The 25,594-nt window shown below is 41.4% G+C and overlaps 2 protein-coding genes across 4 annotated transcripts; both read right to left on the bottom strand.

Annotated features, from left to right (window-relative positions):
* Nucleotides 1-807: 807 nt before the first annotated feature.
* LOC115579178 (scaffold attachment factor B1) lies at nt 808-5,139 on the bottom strand. 2 transcript variants are annotated; one of them, XM_030412720.1, is made up of 7 exons: nt 4,978-5,139; nt 3,941-4,063; nt 3,443-3,584; nt 3,198-3,306; nt 2,763-2,853; nt 2,424-2,612; nt 808-2,213 (listed from the first exon to the last, which is right to left on the bottom strand). In XM_030412720.1, exons 1-7 carry the CDS (start codon nt 5,012-5,014, stop codon nt 2,086-2,088), a joined length of 819 nt encoding a protein of 272 aa, XP_030268580.1. In that variant the 5' UTR covers nt 5,015-5,139; the 3' UTR covers nt 808-2,085. The 2 variants fall into 2 exon arrangements, with proteins under 2 accessions (XP_030268580.1, XP_030268585.1); XM_030412725.1 differs by having other exon boundaries at nt 2,424-2,609.
* A 4,545-nt stretch (nt 5,140-9,684) lies between these two features.
* pik3r6a (phosphoinositide-3-kinase, regulatory subunit 6a) lies at nt 9,685-25,430 on the bottom strand. Of its 2 annotated transcripts, none has more exons than XM_030435671.1 (6): nt 25,137-25,430; nt 18,163-18,283; nt 16,785-16,858; nt 16,229-16,343; nt 14,228-14,298; nt 9,685-13,392 (listed from the first exon to the last, which is right to left on the bottom strand). In XM_030435671.1, exons 1-6 carry the CDS (start codon nt 25,216-25,218, stop codon nt 13,283-13,285), a joined length of 573 nt encoding a protein of 190 aa, XP_030291531.1. In that variant the 5' UTR covers nt 25,219-25,430; the 3' UTR covers nt 9,685-13,282. The 2 variants fall into 2 exon arrangements, with proteins under 2 accessions (XP_030291531.1, XP_030291541.1); XM_030435681.1 differs by lacking the exon at nt 25,137-25,430 and adding an exon at nt 20,340-20,605.
* Nucleotides 25,431-25,594: the final 164 nt, after the last annotated feature.

The following is a 25,594-nucleotide window of genomic DNA, read 5'->3' as shown; positions in this document are numbered from 1 at the left end:
TACATTTTGTTTTTACCGCTGGTCTCTTAAAAAGACACACAGCTTTGAAAAAACACTGCCCTGCTAAATTCAGTTTTATGGTTCATGGGAGAATAAAGCACTTTAAGCCACATCTAGGGTGAAATCCAGTTCAAGATAAAACAAATTTTTTATGTCAAAGAAAATCTTGTATCAGAGACTGCTACAAAAATTTACAGTACGATAAAAAAAAAACAGCAACAACCAGTGTGTTCCCCAGGTCAGGGTTACACTCTGGGCCCAGTTTAGGACAGTAAGACTGTAAAAATAAGTGAAATATCCAAAATATAGTGTATAGTGTTTAAGGAGTAAATGCAAAAATCTGATACGTACAAGAGTAAACTAAAAATGAACCAAAATGGGAAAAAAAAATAGTATTGGTTATGACAATGAACGTAGAACTGACAGTGATATTGTTATTGTTATAAATAGTGACAATAAATAAAGCCCATCAACATGTTGACATTCCAATGACTACTCATAAGTACTCACATTAGTTTTGCATTGTCCCACACCCAACCTCGAACTGGGCCTTCATTTTGATGTCAGTTACAAACCTGTACTGTTTCTTGGCTGCATTAAAATAAGGGTGGGTTATAAAACAGGGGTTGGGTGGGTGCAATGGCCCCTTCCCACTTTCTTACCCTCTTTCTACCAATGCCCTTGCTCAGACCACTCCAATCTTTGACTTGGTCCTCAGTTTGATCTCGACTACAGCGCTGGAAGCACACTGGAGTCATGTGCAGTACATTTTTTAGATGGCCATGATCCCGATAAATCTACACAGACTCAATTTACAATGATTTTTATTTTCAGAATAAAAATGATAAACTTTTTAGGTGAGCAAATGTTCTTTACATGTTGATGAAGGTCTCATCCAGGTGCTATATTGTAGGCTACTGAAACAAGTCCAATTGCCTACAATTTTATTTACATGCTTTCATAGTATACAATGAAGGCTATGCCTGTGCTGAGAGAACTAGCATTTTAATGCAAAGTATTTTGAATGAACAGTATAAATCACAGTATCAGTATCACAGTAGCAATAGTAATGTAATAAAAGTCAGATAATAAATCATGAGCAGTAAAGATGTCTGTAAATCATTGGAACATTTCATAAAAACGGCTTCTGTCATGTTTATATATTTAATTATAACACCAAATTAATGAAACTATAAACTGAGGAGGTCAACACAAATGTGACCAATAGCTTTCTAAAAGCAAAAGGAATGTAGCACATTTGACATTATAACTTCATGTCAATGGTTTCTGTATCATCTAAAGAATACAGGCACACACTTAATGGCTTTTTTGTCTGCAGTAGAAAAGTGCTTACTAGCAATGTACAGTGGATTCACAGTCAGTAAATATAGCTTTAGTTAATTTTCAATCAAAATGTCAAAAAAGAAGTAGCTGAAAAAGCGTGTAGAAACATTAACATGTTACTACAGGGATTTTCAAAATGCTTGAACTGCACTAAATGTCAGTTGTCTAATTATACAACTTTTCTCAGTTGTTGCTCCATTTATTCTATCCTAGAAGCACAACGAATGCTGTCTACTACATGTGAACAGGGCTCATATAATCAGACTGCTGCTGGTGTCACACGAGGAAGTGCAATCATCTGATTTAGTTCAGTACCTGTTTACCTGTGTACCTGTTCCTTTTTCACATCTAACACGCCACACCACATCCGTGCTGGCATTCCATTTCTCAGGTGAAGCTCGGGTGAGTAATGAAGACTGTGAGCTTGTTGGCATCTACCTAATGATAAGCTGGTTTTTGCGGCTTTTAAACGCTGTCAGCAGCGTCCGCAGTTTGACACATGCAAATTCTGCATTACTGCCTTGCATTTCAAACCATCTTTGATCCGACTTTGTTATTTTACCAGATCAGTGACCCTCACATATACAACCAACAACCACTGATAATTCTACTTCTCGTTTCCCGGTTTCCATCCTCTTTTTAAAGGAGTCAACCACATTTTCCCCCTGTATTTCATGCTTTGTTTTATTTTTTTTATTTTTCAAGATTTCGTTAAAATGCAGGTGATACATTTCTACTCTGTCAGCCTTTCAGCACCTTCTCTTTTAGCAGGTCCAAGATGACCTGCCTCTCTTGGCTCTCCAGCTCAAATCTGCGTTCCCTCTCTTTTCTCTCAGCTCCCAAACGTTCCCTCTCCAGAGCGATCTTACCTGCGAGTACAAAATAAAAAGGGAGAGAGACCCATGAATTATTGTCCAAATTTCAGATTTTATAAATGAAATGGAAATTCAGACTGATTCTCAGGCTCACTTTACAAGATAAAAGTAAACCAAAAATGGCACCTACAACGTAGCAAGGTCAAATATTTTCAACCCCTTTTCAGGTTGAAATCACACTATAAATCTCTCCACAAATCTTACTCCTTTGAATCTCCAGCTCCTCCCTGCGCAGAGCGAGCTCCTCCTCACGCAGCCGCTGCTCTGCCTCGGAGCGTTTCTCCAGGAAGCTGAGAATCTCAGAGTAGGTCTGGCAGCAGCACTGGCAGGGCCGCTTGGCCATGGGCGCAGCTGAAAGCTCTGCCATTTCCTCACGATCTTCTTCTGGTTCTGCTGTGGTGGGAATTACGTAAAATGTTTCAGATACACCATCAACCCTGAATTCATAGCATTCTGAATGACTTTGATTTTCTTTCAACTTTGTGCTGTGGGTATCAGGTGACACGGCCCGGTCCTGTCTGGTGTGTTTGAATCTGTTATCACCTGCAGTGGCTGTTTGAGTGATTGTGATGTTGGGTTTGTCCTGCTCTGGCAGATTTAGTTCTTCCATGGCTCGCTTTCTCAGGTCATCCTCCTAGAGCAAAGATGAGGGAAAGATTAACACTTCTACGACCATAAGGACGAAGTAAGTTACAATAAAGAGTGTGACTGACAGGAACAGGAGTAAAAGTTGGTATATGGGAGAAATTGCAATACTAACAGTGACAATCGACACAGCATTTAAAGTGGAATTTTACTTGTGACTGAATGACACTGTGAGGAGGAAAAGAGAAGAACCCTCCTCTGTTAGAATAGTTAAACCATCACCAGTATTAACAATTTATGAAATGTGTTTAACCACCGACATGATCTAAGTTCGATGGCTACATTAGGAGTTAAGAGAACAGATACAGTTAGCATGACACCTCTGACACCCACCTGATACTTAGTGCTTTCCCCGCTGGCAAGGAGCCCCTTCTCAGCCTCCAGCTCCAGAACCTCATGGAGAAGATCCTCCTTTTGGGCGTACAGTCTCTCTGTTCCAAATCTGGATACACCAAAAGCACACACACAATAAATGTATTTTAACGCCTCTCCACCACACGACCAGTCCAGGGCCATTATTTCAGAAAACAGCACAGTCTGCTTTCAATTTCTCTCTGAAGTGAAGCGACCGAGCCAACCTGCGCAGACTGGGAAAGTCTTGTTTCTTATAGTAGTCGAGCAGCAGCATGGTCCTCTCTCTACACCTCCTGGCATCCACCTCAAAGTTTTCATCCTGGAGGGCTGCAGTGATAATCTCTCCCACACGGGCCCAGATTCGCCCTGGTAAAGAAAGATGAATGAGTTCATACACGTCTGAATTCACAGTTTAAACAAAATGGGCCATTCACTTTGCAGCAAACATAATGTCTTCTTCCAGCACATCATGTTTTTTCTTTGCATTGGTCTCTCACCTGATATGTGATGCATTTCTCCTCGAATGTCTGATTGATTTGATCTGCTCTCTTACTGTTTGATTGTTCAGTTGCTACTGACATGTAAGATAGATATATCACTTTTTTTCTGGATTAGCATCATTGTTGCTCCACTGGAAAAGTTTAACTCACTGGCCATGCGGGAACGGTAGCTCTCCGCAGCCAATCAGAATTCAGATTTCCCTTTTTAAAAAAAGGACTAACCTGGCTCTTTGGAGGCAAAGGGGTTCTGGGCGATGACCTCCCGCAGAAGGATGATGTCATGCCGTGCTGAAAAACGCACCTGGCGCTTACGTGGGGTTGAGGAAGGGCCGGCGAGGGAAAAACCTGAAAAAAATACCATAGAGACAGTGACGTACGAGATAGAGAAAGCAATCATTCAGATGGAGGCTCTGCTTCAGAATTGCTCTGACCTCTGATCCTAATGAAAAGGAAACAAATATTTATCCCGCAGTTAAGTTATAATATTTATCATTCTGTTACATAAGTCCAATTTGGGCATTTGTTAGGACGATCTCTGCTGTAACCTGGGAAACCCAGTGTGTTAATAGGACCAAAGCCCTCAGACTTCCTGGCACCTATGGAATTTATCTAACAGCATTCACTAAAAAAGTAGCTGCATTTCGTAAAAGTCATCTTATTGAAGTTTGCTTTTTTAAAATATATTTGTTTGCACACATTTGGTATTGAGGTAATCCCAAAGTAACGGAAAGCAATCAAGTTACATTACTTTAATACTGTGATACTTGGATTAGGTTAAAATGTAAATAGTAGTGGTAATTGAGTGTCTGTTCCATAGTAACTGAGTATTTTACAAATTACATTCATTTACAATCCCTATTTACTTCTGTAGCTACATGTTATCCATGTGTATGAAACTACAAAGCCATGATGTGGAGTACACTGGGCCTGTGTGTTGGTGCAGAGGGGGAGTGGGGGCGGCAGCAGAACTGCTGTTTGGCAGATGACAGCAGCTCTGTCACAGTTCACAAGTGCAGGCAGCCTGCAGCTACAAGAACCCACACAGAGACCCGACACGCACACACACACACACACACACACAGTGACAGCCCGACAGAGGCCACAGCACTTTCACTGGCGAGCCTAAACGTCAGAGGAGGAGGAGGAGGAGCATTTGTGCACGGATTGAGAGAAGCACCAACAAGCCGTCTAGGAGATGTTAACACACGGTGTGAGTGGCTAAAGGCGCGTTAGACGTGCAGGTGGGAATGTAATCTCACCGTTGTTGATCGGCACCTCCACCACCACCCGTTCCATGTTTCTGTCCGGCGCATCCGGGAACCGTCTGACGCGCGCTGTACACGTCCACTCACCAGTACAGGTTCTCCACTGACGTGTAACTCAACTTGGCGGAGAACCAGAAATCTGGCGGAAAAGGAGGAAGCGCTCTTCAGTCTGAGATGCGCGTACCGTGCACGGCCACCAGATGGAGCCAGAGGTCTGCTGTCGGATGACCGGGGAATGACGTAGCGCGACGTGAAGAAGACGTCCACGCCTTCAAGTGCTGCTCACTGGGTGGCATATCTTGGACAGGACAGAGAGCACAAGGACATGGTTGTTAGTGACCAGTTTACTGTTGAAAATACTCAAAAGTAATAGGCTACTTCAGTAAAAGATTCCTGTGACATATGGTTCATTCTGACTGCTGTGACAGCTCTGACAGCTTGTTTGCACCTTCATGCTCACAAAACTGTCCTGGACTTTGCCTTCCTGTTTGCCGTGATGTCATGGTGATGGAATAAGACATTTAAAAAGCAACTCAGTATGTTTATTACATTAATAACCTCTTGGCCAAACATGATGTACTTGTATTATTAATTTCTGTGCAGCAGTCACTTGTTTCTAAGGTGATTCTGCAGCCAACCAGTGTTAAAAACACCCAGGTATAAGTTCCAGGCAGCAACCTTGAAATCAAATGGTACAAGCTTGGTTAAAAGTGTAAAGGTTGTTGGACGGACAGCACTTTGGGAAAACCGTGTGCCGTCTATCTGACAGTTCCCCGCGGTGCTCAGCTGTTTATTCGACATTCAGGTCACAGCAGCAGATGAGCGAAATATTACATATTTATTTGGTTTATCTGCAGTCGGCCAGAAGCACAGCTGCTGTTAAAACAATTATATTTCAGGCATGTAGCCAGAGCTACATGACCTGGGATGAATGCTAGTAGAAAATAACCATCAGTTGTGCTGAAAATGAAGAATGCAATCATACTTTGATGTAGAATTATTAGATTGCATTGAGTGGACTCCATAAATTCAGTTGTTTTTAGTCTGCATTTTCTCAAATCAAGCATCTATTTCTTATATTAGGATTTAAATCAGGAGTTGAATTATTGTTGTGGTCTTTTGGGCAATCGCACAAGCACTGAGGGGAAGAAATAAACGAGAAAGATGTGGTGATGTCTTGGGCTCCTCTGGTCCTGCAGGTGCTCACACACTCACACTCTGTCATTGCTAGTTTGGCATTTTTCTGAGCAAAGCCACATTTGCGTCACGTCGCTGCTGACATAATGAGGTGGAGATAAGCAGGGGTTCAGACCCGTGACCTGGCAACCTGCCACATCGTAATGATTTGATTATTTGGTTAGAGATGCTCAGCGAGTGTTTTGAGGACACATTTGGAGAGAGGGAGGGAGGAGGGAGGACAGGAATGGAAGCAAAGCGAGAGAGAGAGAGAGAGAGAGAGAGAGAGGGAGGAGGGAGGATTGACTGGTGGATGAGTCAGAGCTGCTTTTTTTTTTTTTTCCCTTTTTCGAAGAGAGGAAATCAGTTTTGTTTTCTGCATTGGTGACTTTGGGAGAGAGTTAATAGAACGTGGCAACCTTCCAAGTAAAGACACGAGTACTGCCCACGCTCTCATTACCGGTGACTGTGATGTTGAGTGTTGCTTTTATTTAGAAACCTCTGGACTGAGGAGAGACACGAACGAGAAACAGTGGGAAACAATTTTAAACAGAACCGTGTGGAATAAGGCAAAGAACACTGAATCAAATCCCTTTTATTGAGTGTGATTATAAGCATCACCTGCTGCTATCACACAGTACACATCATCCCAGTGGTTATACTCATGAGAGAAGAGAATACTGGCAGGATCCAGTTGCCTGCACACCAGCAGCTGCTATCCTCACTGCTCTCATGTCACCCGACTATTAATTAGCCAGGACACACAGTCCTGGTCCTGGTAGGATCAAAGAAGTTCTCCAGCATGGGCTTTGGAGCGGATCGCCCTCCACGAGATAACATGAAGAGTATTTTGCTCTATGCAACAATTTGACAGCCCTCAAACTGCCTCCTCTCCACTCTTTTGCAGTGTTGAAAAAGCCTGTTTCTGCCAATGGACACACTTCAGTGCATCTGCTCTGCTATTTTTGCAGCGTATAACATCCGCTGTGTTCAGTTGTAGTTATTTGAGTCATTTTGTTAAATATATCCTCTTGCACCTTCATTCATTAAAGGGTGAGCTCACGCAAAACTGAACATTTTTTTTTTTTTTAAGATTTTTTTCAGCATAGACACCTTTATTAAGCAGTAGACAGATAGGAAATATGGAAGAGAGAGGGGGATGTGACATGTAGCAAAGGACCTCTGGCCGGAATCAAACTGGGGTCGGCTGTGTATATATGGCATGCGCTCAAACCACTCGACCACCTACGCGCCCGCATTTTGTCAACATTCACTCAAACCCATACCGATGGATAGTCGGATGATGTTTCTTAGTCCACAAAAAATAACATCTTCTCATTAGCCTTGTGAGTCGGTGACAAAATGTATAATAACACATTGGGTTGTTATGATCATGTTTTCCCACAATCAGCTTCCTCCCATGACATTTTTGTTTTTCATATCTCTGAAGATAAATACAAGTCAAGGAAAAGTTATGTAAGAAAAACCATGAAAAGTCATCATTTAAGCACACTGAAGGAATATTTTGGGGAAAATGCTTTCAGGAATGTTGCCATTACAATGTCATACCATGAGTGGCCACTAGAACAAAATAGCACCAAGACTGGGTGGTGGCACACAATCAAGCTCTCTTAATACATCCATGAGGCGGGCGTGTGGACCTCCAGAAGTCTTAGAATCAGCATGAGATTGCTAGGCAACCAGCTGCAACCTGACGTGTTAATTAGGAAGCTTTAGAGGCTCTTTTGCAGGCGTTCAACACCGAAGCCCATCCTCTCTCTGAGCAGGCTCTCAAAATGTGAGACAGAAAACCAAGTGGTGACCATCACTGCAACATTCTTGCCTGATGTGTAAGATTCTAATTCGCAGCGCCTCGGCCAATCATGATTTTGAGTAAGAGCTTCTCAATTATGGAAAAGCCTATAACTAAAATTAGAAAGCACCTGCCTCCACACATTTACACTAAGTCTCAAGGCCTTTGGCTCTTTGAGAAGTCAGACATGTGAACATAACCTGCTGCTTACTTGAACCATGTCCTTTTCCTGTTGCCAGGCAGCCAGCTTTAGATGGCTGGTTACGTATAGAATATGAACCAGTGTGTGTATGCATCTTTTAATAGTTTATCAAGATCAACATGATTCTTGTATTTTATGTCTACTGTTCTGCTGCGTACTGCTTGGCAGTGTGTTGAGGCTTTGAATTGCATACATGGCTATACGTGCTCGAGAAAAGTTTTTCAGTTGCTGTATCATTGCACTGATTCTTTACCTTTCACTGGCTTGTGTTCCTTCTTGAGAAGTTTTGTTTTATTCCTGCCTTTGTGAGAGGTGGACAAAATATCAATACTGCAACATATCGTATTGCTTCCTCCTGCAATATGATTACAGTGGCACCAGATATTGAGAATTTTATTAAAACATTCAGGTGCTCTTAACTTACCAGAGTCACTATGCCATAACGCATTGTGGTATGAACTTCCATAAACTTAATTTTACTTAATTTGTTCTTCTTTTCTTTGAGTTTAGTGTTTTGTCAGTTTATGGCAAGTAGCCGTCTGTGTGTGTGATAAAGAGGCACTAAGCCAACACTTTATACACTGTTTAATACATTGTTTCATCTCAATTCATGTCGAATTCTGCGAAACCCACCCCAAGATGCAGTGAATGAACACATAAATCCTCCACTTTGCCCTTTAGTGGTATTTTGTATTCTTAAGTCAGACAAATATCGCAGTGTATGGTGAGATGATCATTTTGCAATGTAGTGATTATCAAGTAATTGCTAAATTATGATACTAACTTCACTGTGGGTAAGGTGTCATGAATAGAATGATGTCTTCACTCTGTATATTTGATCAATTTATGGGTTTCAAAACATCTCACCAATGGACTACAGTTGGCATATTTACAGTGATGTTGATTAATGTATTGTGTATTATCCCTATAAATAAGTAAACAAAACTTTTATTTGTTGTTTTGAATTACGGAGAGTCGAGTGGAGTGGCAGTAGCTCAGTTGGTAGCGACCTGGCTTGGGGACCGGAGGGTGGCCGGTTCATACAACTTTTAGCTGGAGAGGTGCCAGTTCATTTCCTGGCTTACTGCCAAGATGCCCTTGAGCAAGTCACAGAAGATCGCGAAGTGCTCCCTGGGCATCTGACATTTGCAGTGTGTGTGTATACTTACAATGTGCAGCTAGCGATGGGTTAAATACAGAGGACAAATTTCAGGTGTGTTTGCATGTTGAATGTAAAAATAACTGACAAATTCTTTCTTCTTCTAACTAAACTAAGATAAGCTAATCTAAACTAAAAGACGCTAAAATAAACTAAGCTAAGCGAAGCGAAGCTAAGCGCTCCCTGGCTGTAACTTCATATCAAGCATAGCTGTGAGAATGATACAGATCTCCTGTCTAACTCTCACTTTGAGAATTCAAAACATGTTTGCCATCCCTACTGTAAGTGTGCATCTGTCTTTCACTGCATATTCAGATGGCAAGAAAAACAAGGTAATAATGTGACCCACTCTTGAGACATAAGATTGAATTTATTACATTTGCAGCTATAACTGAGAACATTTGGGAACCCTGCGCCCTGAACATTATAAAAAAACAGGTCACATCTCTTAGTCATCCCCTGACAGTTTTACAACATATGCAGCTTTACACTAGAATCCAGCGGGGTTTAAACATAGCACGACTCAATGAAACAAGTGAGAGTGTGCCATCGGGTCATGGTAACCATAGGAACAAAGCAGTGACGGCTACTTTACGCTTGGTTATCACGCTCGTGTTCCTAGCGCAGGTACACAAACTGCACGCGTACACTTACACACACACATTTCCTCACACGCATGTTTAAACAAACATATACTTACACACAGTGAGCTATGCATAAGGTGCAGAGAATTATGGTGTTTGAATGACAGTCCTGCCCTTTCCATGCATAGCGTTCACTAAGAACTGGCCTTGTGGGAAATCCGTGTTTTCACTCAGGATGACTCACACTTAAAGCTTAGACCCCCACCTATGTCTCTGTGCCCTCCCACCCTCCTTCTCTGTTTTTTCTCATCTCCCTGCTTTCAGCCACTTCAGCCTTTCTTCTGATATCATCCTCTCTCCCTCTTCTGCGACAGGGTGACTCTTTTAAAAGGCTGCATGGTCTCTTCCATGTCTTCCTCAGAAAATTGTTGAATCCTCGCTTGGCTCACAGTGAGGGGCTGTAACACACCCTCCAGCAGGTTCGTACAGCTGGTTTTATGTGTAAATGTGAAAAATGTCATTAAGGCAAATACAGACACTCACCTTGTCTCCCTTCGCAGGTGGACTGTTGTTACAAACTGTGCTAACTCTAACTTTCCAACTTAAAGATTGATTTATAGTAAAGCGTGTATAGTTTAGTGTAGAGGGCTAAGTGGTGGTGATGCTGAAATCATGCGACCGCCATGCAGTTAGTTTACTTTATAGCGCATCGTTAACTTTTTATTTTAACCGACTTCATTCATGCTAAAAGTAGAAGCTCGGGTATTAAGATTATCTTTGTGAACAAAATCAGTTTTGGCAATAATCCAAAATACATTTTAAAAATCCCATAGCCTTTTATGTCCAGGGAACAAGGGGAATGCTAATTTCCGGTTAGCCTACAAAAATACTACCCTACCGCACTCTACTCGTATTTGTTCATCTAGCCATTACTGACTTTTGTCAAACTAATTTCCTCATCATAGTGGCACCTCTTTTTACACACACCCATTAAACAAGAGGAAATCTCTTCCTGCTGCAGTATCTTTTTCCCTTTTCCTACTCTGGCTGTTCCATATAGCACTTCAGCATTACCGGCACGCATCTAATTCCCCTGTGGACCTCACATGACAGCACCAGACATGGTTGCTGGGTGATATGTGACCCAAAGCCTCTATGACAAAGTTGAGACTAAATATGAAAAGATACAGCGATTGAACAAAAGAGACAGCTGTATCCATCCCAAGGACTAGCTTGGGGAGGGGGGGAGAATAAGAAAACAACTGAGTCGTAGAGGAATGGAAACAAACCAAGAGATTCACTGAGAAACTAATCATCTTTATTGATTAAAAAGATTTAAGAGACTTTAAATTAAAAGCTGTGTTATCTCTAGTACTTTCCATTCAAGTACAACAATCTCGTGTTGACTTAATCTCAAAGCAGTTGTTAGTTTATCTGAAAGGGTCTGAAAGGGATTCAGAGGCTCAATTATGTATTTTTAAATCCAAGAGACTGTAAGCTGTATTATTCTCAGCGTGAATCCAAAACATGATTTTTCTGTCTTTTGTTATACCTTTTATTCGTTACCCATGAATGCACTCCAGTATTTGTTTTTGTCTCATCTGTACGATCCATCCAACCTTTCACGTCGACTCATTGTAAAGATATGGGGTATATAAGGTTGCTATGGCAACTATTCTTCTCGGCAACACAGAGATCTGCTCTATAGTTTGATTGGCTGTCCCTGTGCCTAACGTAAGGACATGGATACACCGTCTATAGGTACACACTCAAGCCATTATAAGATAAGGTGATAACATGTCCATTGATAGTATAAGTGGGTTGAAGAGTCTGTGAAACATAAAGTACGCGCTCAAAACGCTGTCAAGTGTGCCTTAGTGATGCATACGATGACTATCTTTAGCACTGGAGTGGTGACATTCCTAAAAGTTACGCACTGATTTTCATAATTTTAACACATTACTTCAAAATAGTGGAACCGTTCTACATGCAGTCATGAAAGAGGGTGCCATAGACATAAAGCCTGATCAAAAATCTAGAGGTGTGGCTAAAATCACTCTCAGCCCATGGAGTAAAACTTACACTGTTGTGTAGTAGTGTAGTAGTGACATGAAAATGCAGGACAGCATTTTTTCACATTAAGCTTCCTGCTAAAATATTATATAGAGTATATCTCATTTCATGAACTTTACATTAAAATAAAAATCTAAAAGTTATAACTTCAGTCTAGCAGTCTGCAGCAGTCCACATCATCTATGATTCATTCATGTGTAAACTGTCTGTATGCACTGATAACTCGTGTTGATACCACACAATGGACACCCACATATGTCTTAACACTGTGTGTATCCCCAGATAACCCTGCACTCATTGTCTTTCCCCTCTACTGTCAGCTTGTTAGCCCTCTCCATTCTGTGCGATCTCTTCTCATCATAAATATGTAATTACAAACTGGAGCAGGGTGACTGCACAATCTGTCAGAAAGTAAACATCAGGGACTACTGAGGATAAGCAATAATGTGTGATGTTCTTCAATGTTTCTTTGTAAACAAAGCAACAGAGGACGCACTGCGCTTAGTCAAGTTTACTATTAATAGAAGAAAATGGAGTGAGAGACATTAGTTCTTTCTTCACAAACCACCACTTTGCAATAGGTCATAGCAATTTGGGTCCGGACTCAAATGACAGGCAACTTCTTCCAAATAGAGCCCCCGATTAATGTCACTTTCATTAGCGTTATCTCCTTAATGCTGATTATGCAGTTCCGGCAGTGTGTCTAGACTGGCCTGCTGACTTCTGCAACAGCAGCTACTCTTTTAATGAGCAAGATGACACTTATCACAGCTCGGTTAGGTCTTTAAATATAAAACTGGTAGGCGAGTCAATCCAATTAGTGTGTATAACATACATGCCTGACTTGTGCTATGCTTTTTCTGTCCTCCAAATGCTGCCCTGTCGGCCTGAGAAAAGAGAAATAAACACACCATGTTGTGATTTGCTTCTTGTTATAAAATTATAATCAAGAGAATCTGGCTGAACAGTGATGATAACAGAGAGTCTAACTGAAAACAGGGGTGGGATGAGAGATGTGGGGAGCAGAGACACGGGATGAAAACAAAATCGGATATGAATGAGACAAAACAGATCTGACACAAGACAAACATGGGTGTGAGAACACGCCACATGATCTTTGCAACATCCTTTACTCTCCCGCCTGAGAAATTCTCAATTTTAGTCTGCAGCGCTCCATCCATGCTTCAAAGTCTTTCTCCGACTGAAAAGCTGAAACTGGAAATATTGACTGCCATTAGTGTTTGTGGCCCCCGTGTCGGCCCCGGAGTGGGGGCTCCCATTATGACTCCAGGCTACATGATGGAGCAGGTGAAGCCACAGCACTCCTTCAGCAGGGTGAGGCCTGTCTTGGTGAAGGGAGAGGAGGTCTGCTGAGCCCTGGATGGCACCCGTCTGGGGACACCTGGAACCCAGAAAAAAAACCACACTGTGAGGAAAAGGCAAGTTTCATTGTGTAGACTGCATCTATTACATCTTAAATTCAGATGATGACGACAGATCTAAAAGCCTCAGAGCTCCCATTTCTGTTTCATGGTGAATCAGGCAGTGGCTGTGTGAAGATTCATCCTTCAAAAGCCCCAAGAGGAAAAAAACATTGCACTGGAAGACATTTGGAACAGGGAGATATTTCCTGCTGTTTATTTCCCGTTGTTCCTAAAACATAGGGGCGTAATGAGGAGTGGCTTGGCCTGAAATCTCATCTGGCCAATCCATGTGCCACCTCATAATCCTAAACTGTGATTAGCTGGTCAGGGGTCAAACCAACTGCTCGTGAATGCAGCTTTTCATCATGTTGTTGTATTTTTTTTCTATATTTGAGAGAGAGAGAGAGAGAGAGATCTGTAAAGTAGCAATTTTGTCAATATTTTGTCCACACAGGCTTAATTATTGTTGGTACTTTATACTGTGATTATAAATTTGTATGTATTTTTTTGTGTAACTTTATATTAAGGCGTCTCTCTGTTGTGTTGAGATTGGTAGGGCTATTTATCTGTTACATTCAAATAAAAAGAAGAATTTAATAAACTGTGGGATACTGTAATGATGGTCATGACAGAAGGAATGAGCCGCTTAGACAAAAATATGTGTCCGATCTCATACTTCATGCCACCCCTGCATAAATGAGTGCCCTTATACGGCCATGCCAGTCAAACAACATCTGGAAATCTCGCTGCTAATTTGGTGTCACATGTGGAGACTTTGATGGAGCACAATGTTACAGCATTATGCTTACATACCTGTCTTCTTCATACGTCTTGGGAATTTGGACTTCAGAAAATCGGCCATTTCTTTATCCTCTTCTTTCTCCCTGTGGAAAGAGAGACGCATTGAAATAAAGTCAGTAGAGATACATAAATACATAAAACACCTGGACCACTTAAGTCTTCATTTGCCTTTAGATCACAAAGAGCAGATGGCCAAAAGATATCCTGAGAATAATCCCTTGTTATACAGACATAAAAGTCAAGTATGGTCTCTACTTTACACTGCCGGGACTTGCCATCTATTTCACAAGCACAGATTTGCTTGATTATTTCTTTTCCTTCTCTTTTACTATCTCTTATCTATGCTGCCTTGTCTTGTTGCCTCTTCCTCCTCAGTAAGTGAGAGACACAGTTACTGAGGAGGACAAGGCCCAACAGCACAGTAGACTACAAGCAAGACAGTGTCAGATACAGGTAGTGATAACTAAAAGGGGGAAAAGGTAATATCATTTGTCATAATTCTGGAGGGATACAAGAGAAATGTGACCAGGAGAGGAAACCAGCAGAGGCCAATGAAAAACAGGAGTCTCCGGGGAATATGGGGAGATATGGTAAGAATGAATAAATTGGAGAGATGAAACACCTTCCCACTGGATAAGAAACCTAATACATTTCTCGCTATTAGAAAAGATTAGATTTACTCTGAGAGGTTCTACAGAAAATTCAATAAATCTGGCAGCTACTCTTTTATAGGGAGGGATTTTAAGATTGAATAAACGCACCCTACATATTTAGCATATTTGGATGTTTGCAGTGCCTTTGGCTGTGGGCCCCACGTCACAATACTATCATGACACCTTGGTCTCGATATGATATAACTGTTATTTTAAACAATTTTCAATGTGCTTGACGATACGATAACATACACTGTGATCCATTTTGTCACCAAGGAAAAACTTTCTCACTGTCTGGAGTGTCTAATAATATTTAGTATAGTAGTAGTAACATATTTTGATATTCTACAGCCAAAAACTTGTATTTTCAATTGTAGATAATTGTTACTATGTCTCTGTAACACCGACTGTACGAACTGCTTAGGATATAAAAGCGAAAACACGATCGCTGCAGACAGAATTTTCTTGTGAAAGACAGCCAGAGTGAAAGCACCACAACATAAAACTTCTAAATTTATCAGCATGGACAACATGGCCTTGAGCGCCGTCACAGCCTCTCCTCTCTGCGATCCATTACCGCACTGTTGTTCTCCTGCTTCCTGCCTCTCACCTTCCCAGCAGCCCCTTCAGCCCTTTCACAGCATGCTGGCAGCTGCCAACACAAAGTGTTGATCACACAAACCAACACTTCTTGATACTTTCCGAGAATCAGAGTGGTGGGAGGATTAAAACCCAAAATGATGCTTTATACTGTTAGACCACATCTGGTCACCCGCTGCCAAGTCACATTCGATCACAAGTTAAAAACCTGCGAGGATGTACACGCTTCATCAGGATCTGCATGAACAAATAAAAAACTATTGGCAGCTTGTCTTGCAGTGCCCTCACTGACGCATGCTGACACATCTTTAATTGAAGCGGCTCTCTGCTGTGCGCTCTGAGGTTCATTCCCTCACAGAGCTCTGCCTCAGGTGTCTTTTAATAGGGTGCGATGGGGCGTCTGTGTGGAAGTGTGGATGATACTGAAACGAGAAACAACTTTCCCAGAGCCCGGTCAGTTAGAATCTTAATGAATTGTGCTCATCAATTGGCATCGTCAAAGATTTAACCCCCTTAAATAAAAAAAATACATGTCAAGCTTTCATTTTTTCCACTTGTGTGAAAACTTCCTTGAGACCTTTTTGAGGAGACTGCATGACGGCCATACTGAATGTGTACCGCTTCTCTATCTGCTGGAATTTTATGTGTGCAGTATGATTTAAATTTTTTTCATTCTCCATTCTCTTTAATTATTTATTCACAGCCTATAGTGACAGACACCAAAGGACTCCTACCGAGCCACAGTGAGGCAGAAACACACCTGAGTCGTTCAAACTCCACATCGTCCACCAGGAAATCTCTGGTCTCCACCAGCTTGTGAATCTGCTGCAGCAGCTCTTCTTCCTTCTGCCGGTCATCGTTGGACTTGTCATTATCTGCAGCACAGGACAGCTGAGAATCTACTGCTTGTTTGGTATATGTGATGATTAGTAGTATTATTGAGAAGACTGATACCACTCTCATGGACTTTCAAGTCTGGAGGTGACACAGGGACACGAAACCCCCCATCCTGGGAAGACTATGATTTGTACAGTGTTTGCAGATGAAGTAATGAAGCTAGTTTTCCGAGCAGAGTTACCGCACTACTCCCCATCAGCCTCCAAAGTTGAGGCTACAACTGATCAAATGCTCAGGGCATGTAAACACACATCTGTATTGGATTAGCTTCATGTAAACCCTTAAATTGATTCTCTGATCAGAATGATTTCAATCAGATTGAGGAAACATTGTCCACTTTAACATGGCTACTTACTTTTTTTTTTTTTTTTTTTTACCTTATTTCCACCTTTAACCATCAATATCCAGAGGACTCCTACCTGGTATGGACACTAATTTATGCAGGTCCTTCTTTAGTCGAGTGATCTCCTTGCACAGCTGAATGTCATCCATCCTGCACGGGCATGATGAAACAAAAGAAACACATATCAGCGCTTCACGAGCTGCATTTCAGCTCACTTTCTACTTTAAATTGTGAAGCGAGGAGGGCAATCATGACTCTACTGTTCGGGAAAATGAAATTCAAACAAAGACAGCTCGATCTTGATCTTTTAGGCCATTTCACAGAGGACATAACACAATCTTTTCTGAGCGGGAAAAATCCCTGTGATGGGTCTTGATAGCTTTCGCTGGCCCGTCATATCTGTGGATCATCACTGACAAGGAGCTGGGGTGGAAGACACTGTGGAGTGAGATTTCCTCACGTGACCCCAGTATCACAGCAACAAGGTCTTTTTTAGAGACACACACATACAGGTGGGCTATTCAAAGTGTCAGATTTAAAAACTACACATTAATCAATGTCAGCAAAGCGAGAGCCTCGTCACCACCGTGCCCCGTCTACCTGTCATGTAAAGATGCTCCCCGCAGACGTGTAGGGGTAGAAATGGCCGTGAGGTCTTGAATACAAATGATTTGCTTTACTTATCCTTCTGGAAGAAAACACACATTGAGGTTTTTTTCCTCCTCCTCCTCCTCCTCTCTCCTCCACCTCCTTCAGTCTCTCATTCTCCCACTTTATCCGTTTGGTTTGTGCTTGCTACTCCTCACACGCCACTCCTCACATTCCCCCCGCTGTCTGAGCAGCATTGCTGCCTATCTTTTGGAGGAGCACATGAATAAATATCCATGCATTAGGCTGCTTAGAGGAAGCAAAGGTAAAGCCATTGAAATTTTAATGGGGGCCAGCTTGGGGCGTGATGGAGAGAAATGAGGGGAGAGAATAGAGGGCAGTGGTGTGTTTCTGATGCCAAGCTGTGCAACTGAATGGAAAAAAAAGGGGCTAAAGTGGCCAACTGGTCTGGGAACAGGCAGCCAAAGCCTGAAGATAAAAAAAACTTCTTACCCCTATACTACATGCTGGTATGGCTTGATCAGTGCACTTTCTTGACTGATTAATTATTTGAATCATTCTTTTATTCAGATTTCTCACAGTCAAGCTTGGGTACTGGCTTTGAAAGGGAGGCAGGCTAATAAGACTTGAATCATGCTGGACGAGCTGTATGAATCCATTTTATGTTTGTGCAGTTCTTATTTTTTCTTTTGCTTAAGTTACTTGGGAGAATGCTGCCACGCTGTATTTGCAGGAAATTATTTTGTGTGAGTAGATACAGACGGCATTTTCATGTTTGTGCGAACTGCTCCTGTTAATAAGCCAAAATCCAGCTTGTCCATACTAATGTTGGCATGTTTACTCACATGTATCTGAGCTCTGACTCCCTCCTGACCAGGACATCCCTGATCCTCTCGATCTTGAAAAGCTCCCCTTCAATGTCGTCGGTGGTGATGGTGGAGTCCGCCATGGACACCACGTCGTCGTCTGAGAGAGAGACAGAGAGAGAGAGAGAGAGATCTTTTTTTCTTTAAACATTCATTTTGTGAAGACCACGTTTTGGACAAGTGCGCAACATGCCTGATAACTGACACATGCAGAGACACATACACACTCAAGAGCTCTTTGAATGTATCCAGATAGCTACTGCAGAGCAATAACAGCAAATGAATCTGCATTTTCAATTGAATAAACAGCTGCAGCAGCTGTACTTTGAAATTGCTGCTTGTTGAGGAGCAGAGCATCACAGTCAAATTACCATGTGTCAGTGGCTGGCACAACTCCCATGGCTGCGCTCTCTCTCTCTCTCTCTCTCTCACACACACACACACACACACACACACACACACACACACACACACACACACACACTAACACAAACATACACTGATTAATTGTGTAAACCAGGTTGGTGGGTCAGCCCGAGAAATTAGCCTCCCCCCACTATAGCTGTCAGATACACGCTGCACCCCGTCTGCCCTGACTCGTTCTGCTGTCGAGAGATTAGCTGACTGCTCAGTCGTTCAGTGTCAATCTTTCAGAGAAGCGTACAGTAATCCTCTGGTGTAATCCTCACACAGTGTCTCTAGTGTGAGGATTTCCTCCCTTTCTCTGTTTCATATCATCGTAAGTGGAACCTCTTTGGGGTGGTCAGACCAAACAAAACACACGAGGATCTTTAGGATGCTATGGTGGACATTTTTCTCAATTTTCTGTCATTTGAGGGCAAAAATCTATAAATGAGTTTTATTGATAAAGAAAACACAGCCAAGTCGCCAGGATAAAACGATGGCAGTTAAAGTTTGTATGCGTACGTATGTATACCACGCTGACATATCAATAGTAATATTGTGTGATAATATGTTTACATTACATGTTCATGAGCCCTGGAGTAACAGTCCAGCTGTGGTTGTGGCAACAAATCTGTGCTTTTATAACGAGACCCCAGGACATCTCCTACCGCGTTAGAGGCGATCACAATTAGGTATTTTTGGCCAAAACATGATCTTTTCCCAACCTTAACCAAGTGAGTTTTTGTGCCAACACCTAATCAGAGCATAAACACAGCGTTGTCACAAAGTAAATAAAAACTTGAACCAAAGGAAACGTAGAGCTGCCAGATAAAGAAATGTAAGGTTCCAACATATCTGTGGTTTGCAGAAATCTTTTCTAGCGAGTGGATTGTGAAAACTGGGAAATTGTGATGAAAATTGTTTTTCACTATTTTCAGGAAAAATGTACAGAAAAATTGAGTTGATGAAAAAAAAAAAATGTAATCAGTGGCAAAACTAAACAGAGAGGGCATTTAAAGTGATCTCATAATTTACCTTGGATACAGGAGAAAAAAACAGAATACAATAATTATTGTTATATATATTATAGTTGGTACAGTATGAACATTCAAGAGAACTGAATGTTCCACTTGACTTTTGGAAATCGTTGTTGGAAATGAAATCAAGGCAGGGAAGAGTTTACATTAGCAGAGGTCTCAAACGTAATCAAAAGGCATTAAATGATTGAAAATACCTTGCAGCAAATAAATTCAGCATACTGCATATCCAGAGAGACAACAGAATGATTCATGATTATTTCAACAGATCAATCAGACCATCATAAGTAATCCCTGTAGAAAAGGTCCTCTCTCTCTCTCACACAGCACCTCTGTCTTCAAACAATTAATAAATAATCTAAAAGGACTTGATGAACAGTATTATTAGATTCAATGTTGTGTTTGTATCTGTTTCATTACGCATGTCAACCCCTGTATGTGAACTATAATTCCAAATGAAACAGAGTTTTGGTAATAAAGATTCAATCAATCTAGAATAAAATAAATATTACAAACTTGTGAGACAGTGTTTGCTCGAATGATCTCAGCCTCCATTTACAACAATGTGTAGGCCTGCAGCAAGCAGCTCTGTAATGCTTTTTAATGAATCTGTCCTTGGAAATGTTTGTGTGGAAAGGACCTCACAGCATTAAATACACCAGCTTTACAGACAATCTATTTAAATTTAAAATACATGCAACAGATTCGATTTACCCTGAGATCCAAGTGTAGTTGACCCTCTTGATAGTCAAAGACCTGCAGTGAAAGCAGCAGCTCTGCAATCGAAGGAAATCACCACCGCCTGCTCTTGATTTGTTCCATTTAGCAGTCTTGGAGAACTGTCACTTCCCCACAGAGAGCTGCACAACATGGGGGCCGAGCCGGACATAACCAGGGAGATATCAATACCCCCACTGACTGACAGTCCCTGACTCCTCCTGGGGCTCTTAAACCCTCTTTATATACACACACACACACACACACACACACACACACACACACACACACACACACACACACACACACACACACTTATACTAAGTAGAGCTCCAGTGCGTAATATCTCTATTCTAGTCACATTTAGCCTGAGGGAAGGTAGGAGCAGGCTGGGTTCAAAGTGCTATGAAGACATGTCCTCTGCACTATAGGGTGAAAAGAGGCAGAATAAAGAGAGAGAGAAGAGTGTCATGATAATTCAAACTGGGATTGTATGACTTTAGGGCAGTAGTAAAAGCACTGTGGGAAGCATTAACAAATGCTCGCTGATAATTGCTGGTTTATATTCACTCATATCCCTGCTGGCATTACACTCTTTTTTTTTTGGGGCTTGTAGCTGCAGACTGTTTTGTGTGACAGACAAAAAAAGGGATCCTAGGATACAGAGGGACATCTGCATGTAGACTCTCGGTACTCAGTTATATGACTGCTTCTGCGTGACAGCAAAGCAGCAAATGACTCTAATTTCTAAGGACACTATGTGGAAATGTTGTTACCCACCTGAACCTAAAAGAAGGATACATTTTTATTCACTTTCATTAAAAACTAAATAATAGTAATAATCTTTTTTTGCATCAAGTCTGTTCTGATGACTTGACTCGACAGAAAATATACTACTCGGCTGAGCCATCGACTGATAAAGACCCTTGAATGGACTTGACTTGAGACATAATGACTCGAAAAATTCAAAATTTCTTTTCATTTTGGCCTTTTGTAGTCAGTATTTCACTCTCAGGGTTTTTTTTTTTAGATTGAGAAGAAATTATGAAAGCTTTTATGAATTCTTTTATAAAAATATTTTTTGTTTGTTAGTGCCAGCAAGAGTCAAGTTTCTTGGGCAGGGAAAACGTGGCTTGACAAGCTCAAGAAAAAAAAAAAAGACTTGAGTGCTTGAGACTTGGACTGATTGGTTTAAGTCACATTTCTGTTTATTGCCTCATTCTATGACAGGACCAGAAGATCTCATGTCATTGTGCCAGCAATGGAGTTAGAGCCTGGAGGCAATTAGATTAGCTTAGCATTGAAAACAGAGACAGGTGGAAACTGTTCACACATTAACACGCTGTATCGCTTTTGTTTAATGTGATTGCTTCTTATTATAAACTAATCTAATCACCAACCTGTTTGAGCTCCACAGTTTTTTCTTGTGCGGTATGTATTCTCCGTACTGTCTACTGGCCCTGAATTGTATCAGTAGGATAATTGTTTTTTATCTAACCACAAGGGCATGCAAATCATGAATCAACCTTTTTTGTACTGTTGGTGGCGTTATTAAGAACAAAACAATCAACTTAATCTAACTCATTTCATTCCATTCCTGTTTTGTTTGCCTGATCTAATAAAATAATCCTTGAAGGTTAACTTTTCACAAAACACTTTCTTATGGATTTAAAACCTTTTTTCATAGCACACAGCGCACAGGTGTAAGGAATAGCTATTAACTGAGTGCTGGATGGGAGCCATTGTTAAAGCTAATTAGTTCCTGTTACCTCTGCTTTTTCTGCTGTGATGATCCAAAAGACACGGGAATGTCTGCTGTGACAAAAAGGTGTCATAGGGTTCTCACAAAGATAGATTGGAGTACGTGATTCATGTCATAGTAGAGGAATGCACACCTGTCGTTTTACATGTCCAAAAACTGATTTCGAAGAACAGTATGAGGTTATTATAAGCCAAAAGAGAAAGTGTACACAGTTCACAAAGAGATTTACTGGAAGTTGTGTTTGGATTTGACCAAGGCCGTCTGCGGGTCTAAGTGTGTACCAGAGTGAGAAATTGAAAGTGAAAAAAAAAAACTCTTTGTATTCCCCTCTCAAACTGCACAGTGTATTCACACTGCATACTCATTACTCTCCAGGTGTAAAGACGCTGAATGTTTTGTACAAACAAGATCTGCTGAAAAAAACATCACGTGACAATCATGAAACTGAACCCCTTAAAAGAAATGCCGCTGAACAAATATGACCGAAAGGCAAATCGCTGTTGCCATAAACTACAAAAGAACAATTTATTTTACTTAGATAGTTTTAGCATTTTGCTTCATCTCAAAGGTCCAACCGGAAAAATCTACTTATTGAATTTAGAGAACACTAATTATGTAACGCTTAAAGATAAACTTGAATGGTTTGAAGGGGTAATTGATAAGATATGGAAAGAATTCAAGTTAGAACCAAAGCTATTTGGGCCAGCGTAACCATTCACTGCTGCTAACTGGACTTGCTAATATTAGCTGTAGCTGTCTTTGCCTGATGCAAGTAGCTGCCATTAACAAGTAGCTCAGTTAGCCGTGGAGCTGAAGTCAGCAGGCCTTCCAGAGAACATGGTTGGACACAGCTTCTGAGAGAGAGAGACTGACACCAGTTGGAAGTCAGGGGAAACAGTACAGAGGTGATTTACAGCAACTCTGATCAGGACTATCATTCCGGGTAAGAGAAGACACGGCAGTCATGGACAGGAGATGATGAAGCATCAGAGGGACCAGAGAGAGTTGGGCGTCAGCAGTGGGCGGAAACAGCGTGCAAGGCCAGAAGATTTTTACATCTTACTCTGTCAATTTAAGATATATTTCGACGCCCGGACTGTTTTGCTGAGTTTTTAGTTTATGTCAAATTTGAATAAATAATGAATAAAGTGTGTGTTACGCTGAGTTTATACTGCAGTTAAGCTCATCTTAGACCAATAAAAGAGAGAAACTTGACTTTGTATGGTTCTATTTTTCTATTTCTTTCCGAAAAATATGTATATTTCTTGGCATGTTGAGAGCTTACAGTATTTTGTGAACTTATTAGACTAAGAAGCAAACTTTTACATCTCCCAGCTGAAACTGCGAGGGCTTCTGGAGTGTCACATTTTGCAGTACAAAGTAGTATGAGACAGGACGGGTTGGCATGCTAACTTCAGTAGGCATCTCTATCACATAGCACACAGACGTCTTTGACATAATGTCTAACACTGTTGTTTCTTCACACTGTTGATGAGTAACATTTCTACCTCTACCTTATTGTGACGTATTGTATTAGATTGTTTTGTAGTACTTTTTGAAGGACTGTAGTTGTGACATTAGGCATGATCTCCCAGAGAATAAGAAAGAAGAGAGAATGATCTTGTTAGTTAAACCCAGCACAGTTATATTGATTACACTAATATTAAGCATTTTCAATGCCTGGGGATACCTATGAAGCTGAATCGAACAGTGAGCTGGGTTCAGGTCTCCTGTGCAACCTGAAGCGTTGTTCAGGATATTCTTACATCATTAGAGACCGCATGCTCTGCGTCAGAGGCTCTCGAGGACAGGTTATGTTGCCACTGAGCAGTTATGACTCATCACTAGACCTCACTGAAACGTTCCCTATTTCCCCTCATCTCTCACAGTTTCTCTTCTCCCTGTGCTTTTCCTCATTTCACCCCGTACCACTCCAACACATCCCCCTGCAGATGTGAATTACATCATGAGCTCAGTTTACAGTCTTTGCTCTGACTCCATCCCTCCTCTCTTTTCACGCTGCCACAATGCGCTTTACGCCTAATGAGGTAGAGCAGCATACTGACAGACAGATCAGCCAGATTAGAGACCAGAGGCAGAAGAAGTGGAGGAGGAAAGAGGGTGGAACAAGGGGAAGGGGTGGCGATGAATAAATGAAGAGTAAAATCTTCCAGTATGATGGAGAAACAGATTTATGTGTTAAGGTCAGTTAGCTTCATGGAGGGATGGTGTGTCAGTACGATCGAAATACCTTGATCGGCAAAAAACGATCTACAAATGCAATGAAGAGGAATAGATCTTTTGTCTCCAGCTTCTCTAACATGAGAGTTTACTGCTTTTGCCCAGTTTATTTGACATTTGAAATGACATTTTCTGGGAATTTGGACTGAAACTGGATAGACACTTTTCTCTAATTTCTGACATTATGTAGACCATGCAAAGAAATAACTTTAAGTTTCAGGCTTTCTAGGATCAATTAAAAGCTCCAGTTACTTCTGACTTAATAGTCTATCGAGTGCCTCGCATGTGGGTCATTATTTCTCAGTTGAGGTGTAGTAATGGGCCCTCACTTTTTTCTTACAAAACTAGACACACACGTACCATACGCACACGCACACGCACACACACACTCACACACAAATGTTGGAACAGACACCTGTGGATTCTTGACATTTTCAGAGCTGCAGTCTGGACTGCAAATAGAAAAGTACATTGATTGGCTCTATCAACAGACCCAAGATGCAGAAGCAAAAGATCACAGAACTGTTAGTAACCCGTTTGCATTGTAGTGAGACGAGACTAAACACAAACCTAAGAAGCCTTACTTGCACATTGTTTGTTTGTTATGTTATAAAAGAAATAGCATCGAAACAGATTTAAGCCACAACAAATTCACAGTATCACTGTAAGACACTGTAACTACCTGTTCTGGCATGATGGTACTGAGAACATGAGGTACAGTTGCAGATCAGGAGAACTCAGAGTAATACATTTTATTACAACTTAATCAATAGTAATAACGCTGCAGTAACCTGGTTTGTTGGTGTCTCGGGTCCATTCTGTGCGCTCCAGTGAACCATACTGATGATGAGGAGATCCTTGCTTCCTCTCCATCGCTCAAGCAGCTTGTCTCGTCTTCTCCCTACGCTTCCAGTTGCAGTGTCTGGGAAACAACTACAGGGGGAGGGTCTTGCAGTGTCAGACTGCTGCTTTGCTTCATTGAGTCATCGCCAGCAACCAACCTGTGGAGGAAGAGAGAGGGAGACGCTTCGGTGGTCCCCAGCAGCTCAGGCAGGTGCTGGCGTATCTGTGCAGAGCGCGTAACAGTCTCCCAGTGTAAACCAACGTTCAGATGGGAAAGGTAGTGACTAAATAACACCATCTGGTGGCTACTGGATGCAGTAACAAAACGGGCTGAACTACTAAAAAAAAAAGACTTGTGGTTTATGCAAAATTAGCACATTTTCCAGTACATTCACAACAAAACACA

This window comes from Sparus aurata, chromosome 1 (genome assembly GCF_900880675.1).
Source record: "Sparus aurata chromosome 1, fSpaAur1.1, whole genome shotgun sequence".
Taxonomy (NCBI): Eukaryota; Metazoa; Chordata; class Actinopteri; order Spariformes; family Sparidae; genus Sparus; species Sparus aurata.
Note: the sequence above shows the minus strand (reverse complement) of the source record. Positions and strands in the feature narration are given on the sequence as shown.

What these genes read in the sequence shown, in the direction of transcription:
- LOC115579178 (XM_030412720.1), bottom strand. Translation starts at nt 5,014, where the DNA reads ATGGAACGGGTGGTGGTGGAGGTGCCGATCAACAACG. An exon ending in GGGAAAGCACTAAGTATCAG is followed by an intron (nt 2,854 to 3,197) that starts GTGGGTGTCAGA and finishes TCTTTGCTCTAG; the next exon opens with GAGGATGACCTGAGAAAGCG. An exon ending in GGAGCTGGAGATTCAAAGGA is followed by an intron (nt 2,214 to 2,423) that starts GTAAGATTTGTG and finishes TTGTACTCGCAG; the next exon opens with GTAAGATCGCTCTGGAGAGG.
- pik3r6a (XM_030435671.1), bottom strand. Translation starts at nt 25,218, where the DNA reads ATGGAGAGGAAGCAAGGATCTCCTCATCATCAGTATGGTTCACTGGAG. An exon ending in GAGTCAGAGCTCAGATACAT is followed by an intron (nt 16,859 to 18,162) that starts GTGAGTAAACAT and finishes ATGCCCGTGCAG; the next exon opens with GATGGATGACATTCAGCTGT. An exon ending in AAGACGTATGAAGAAGACAG is followed by an intron (nt 13,393 to 14,227) that starts GTATGTAAGCAT and finishes TCTGGGTTCCAG; the next exon opens with GTGTCCCCAGACGGGTGCCA.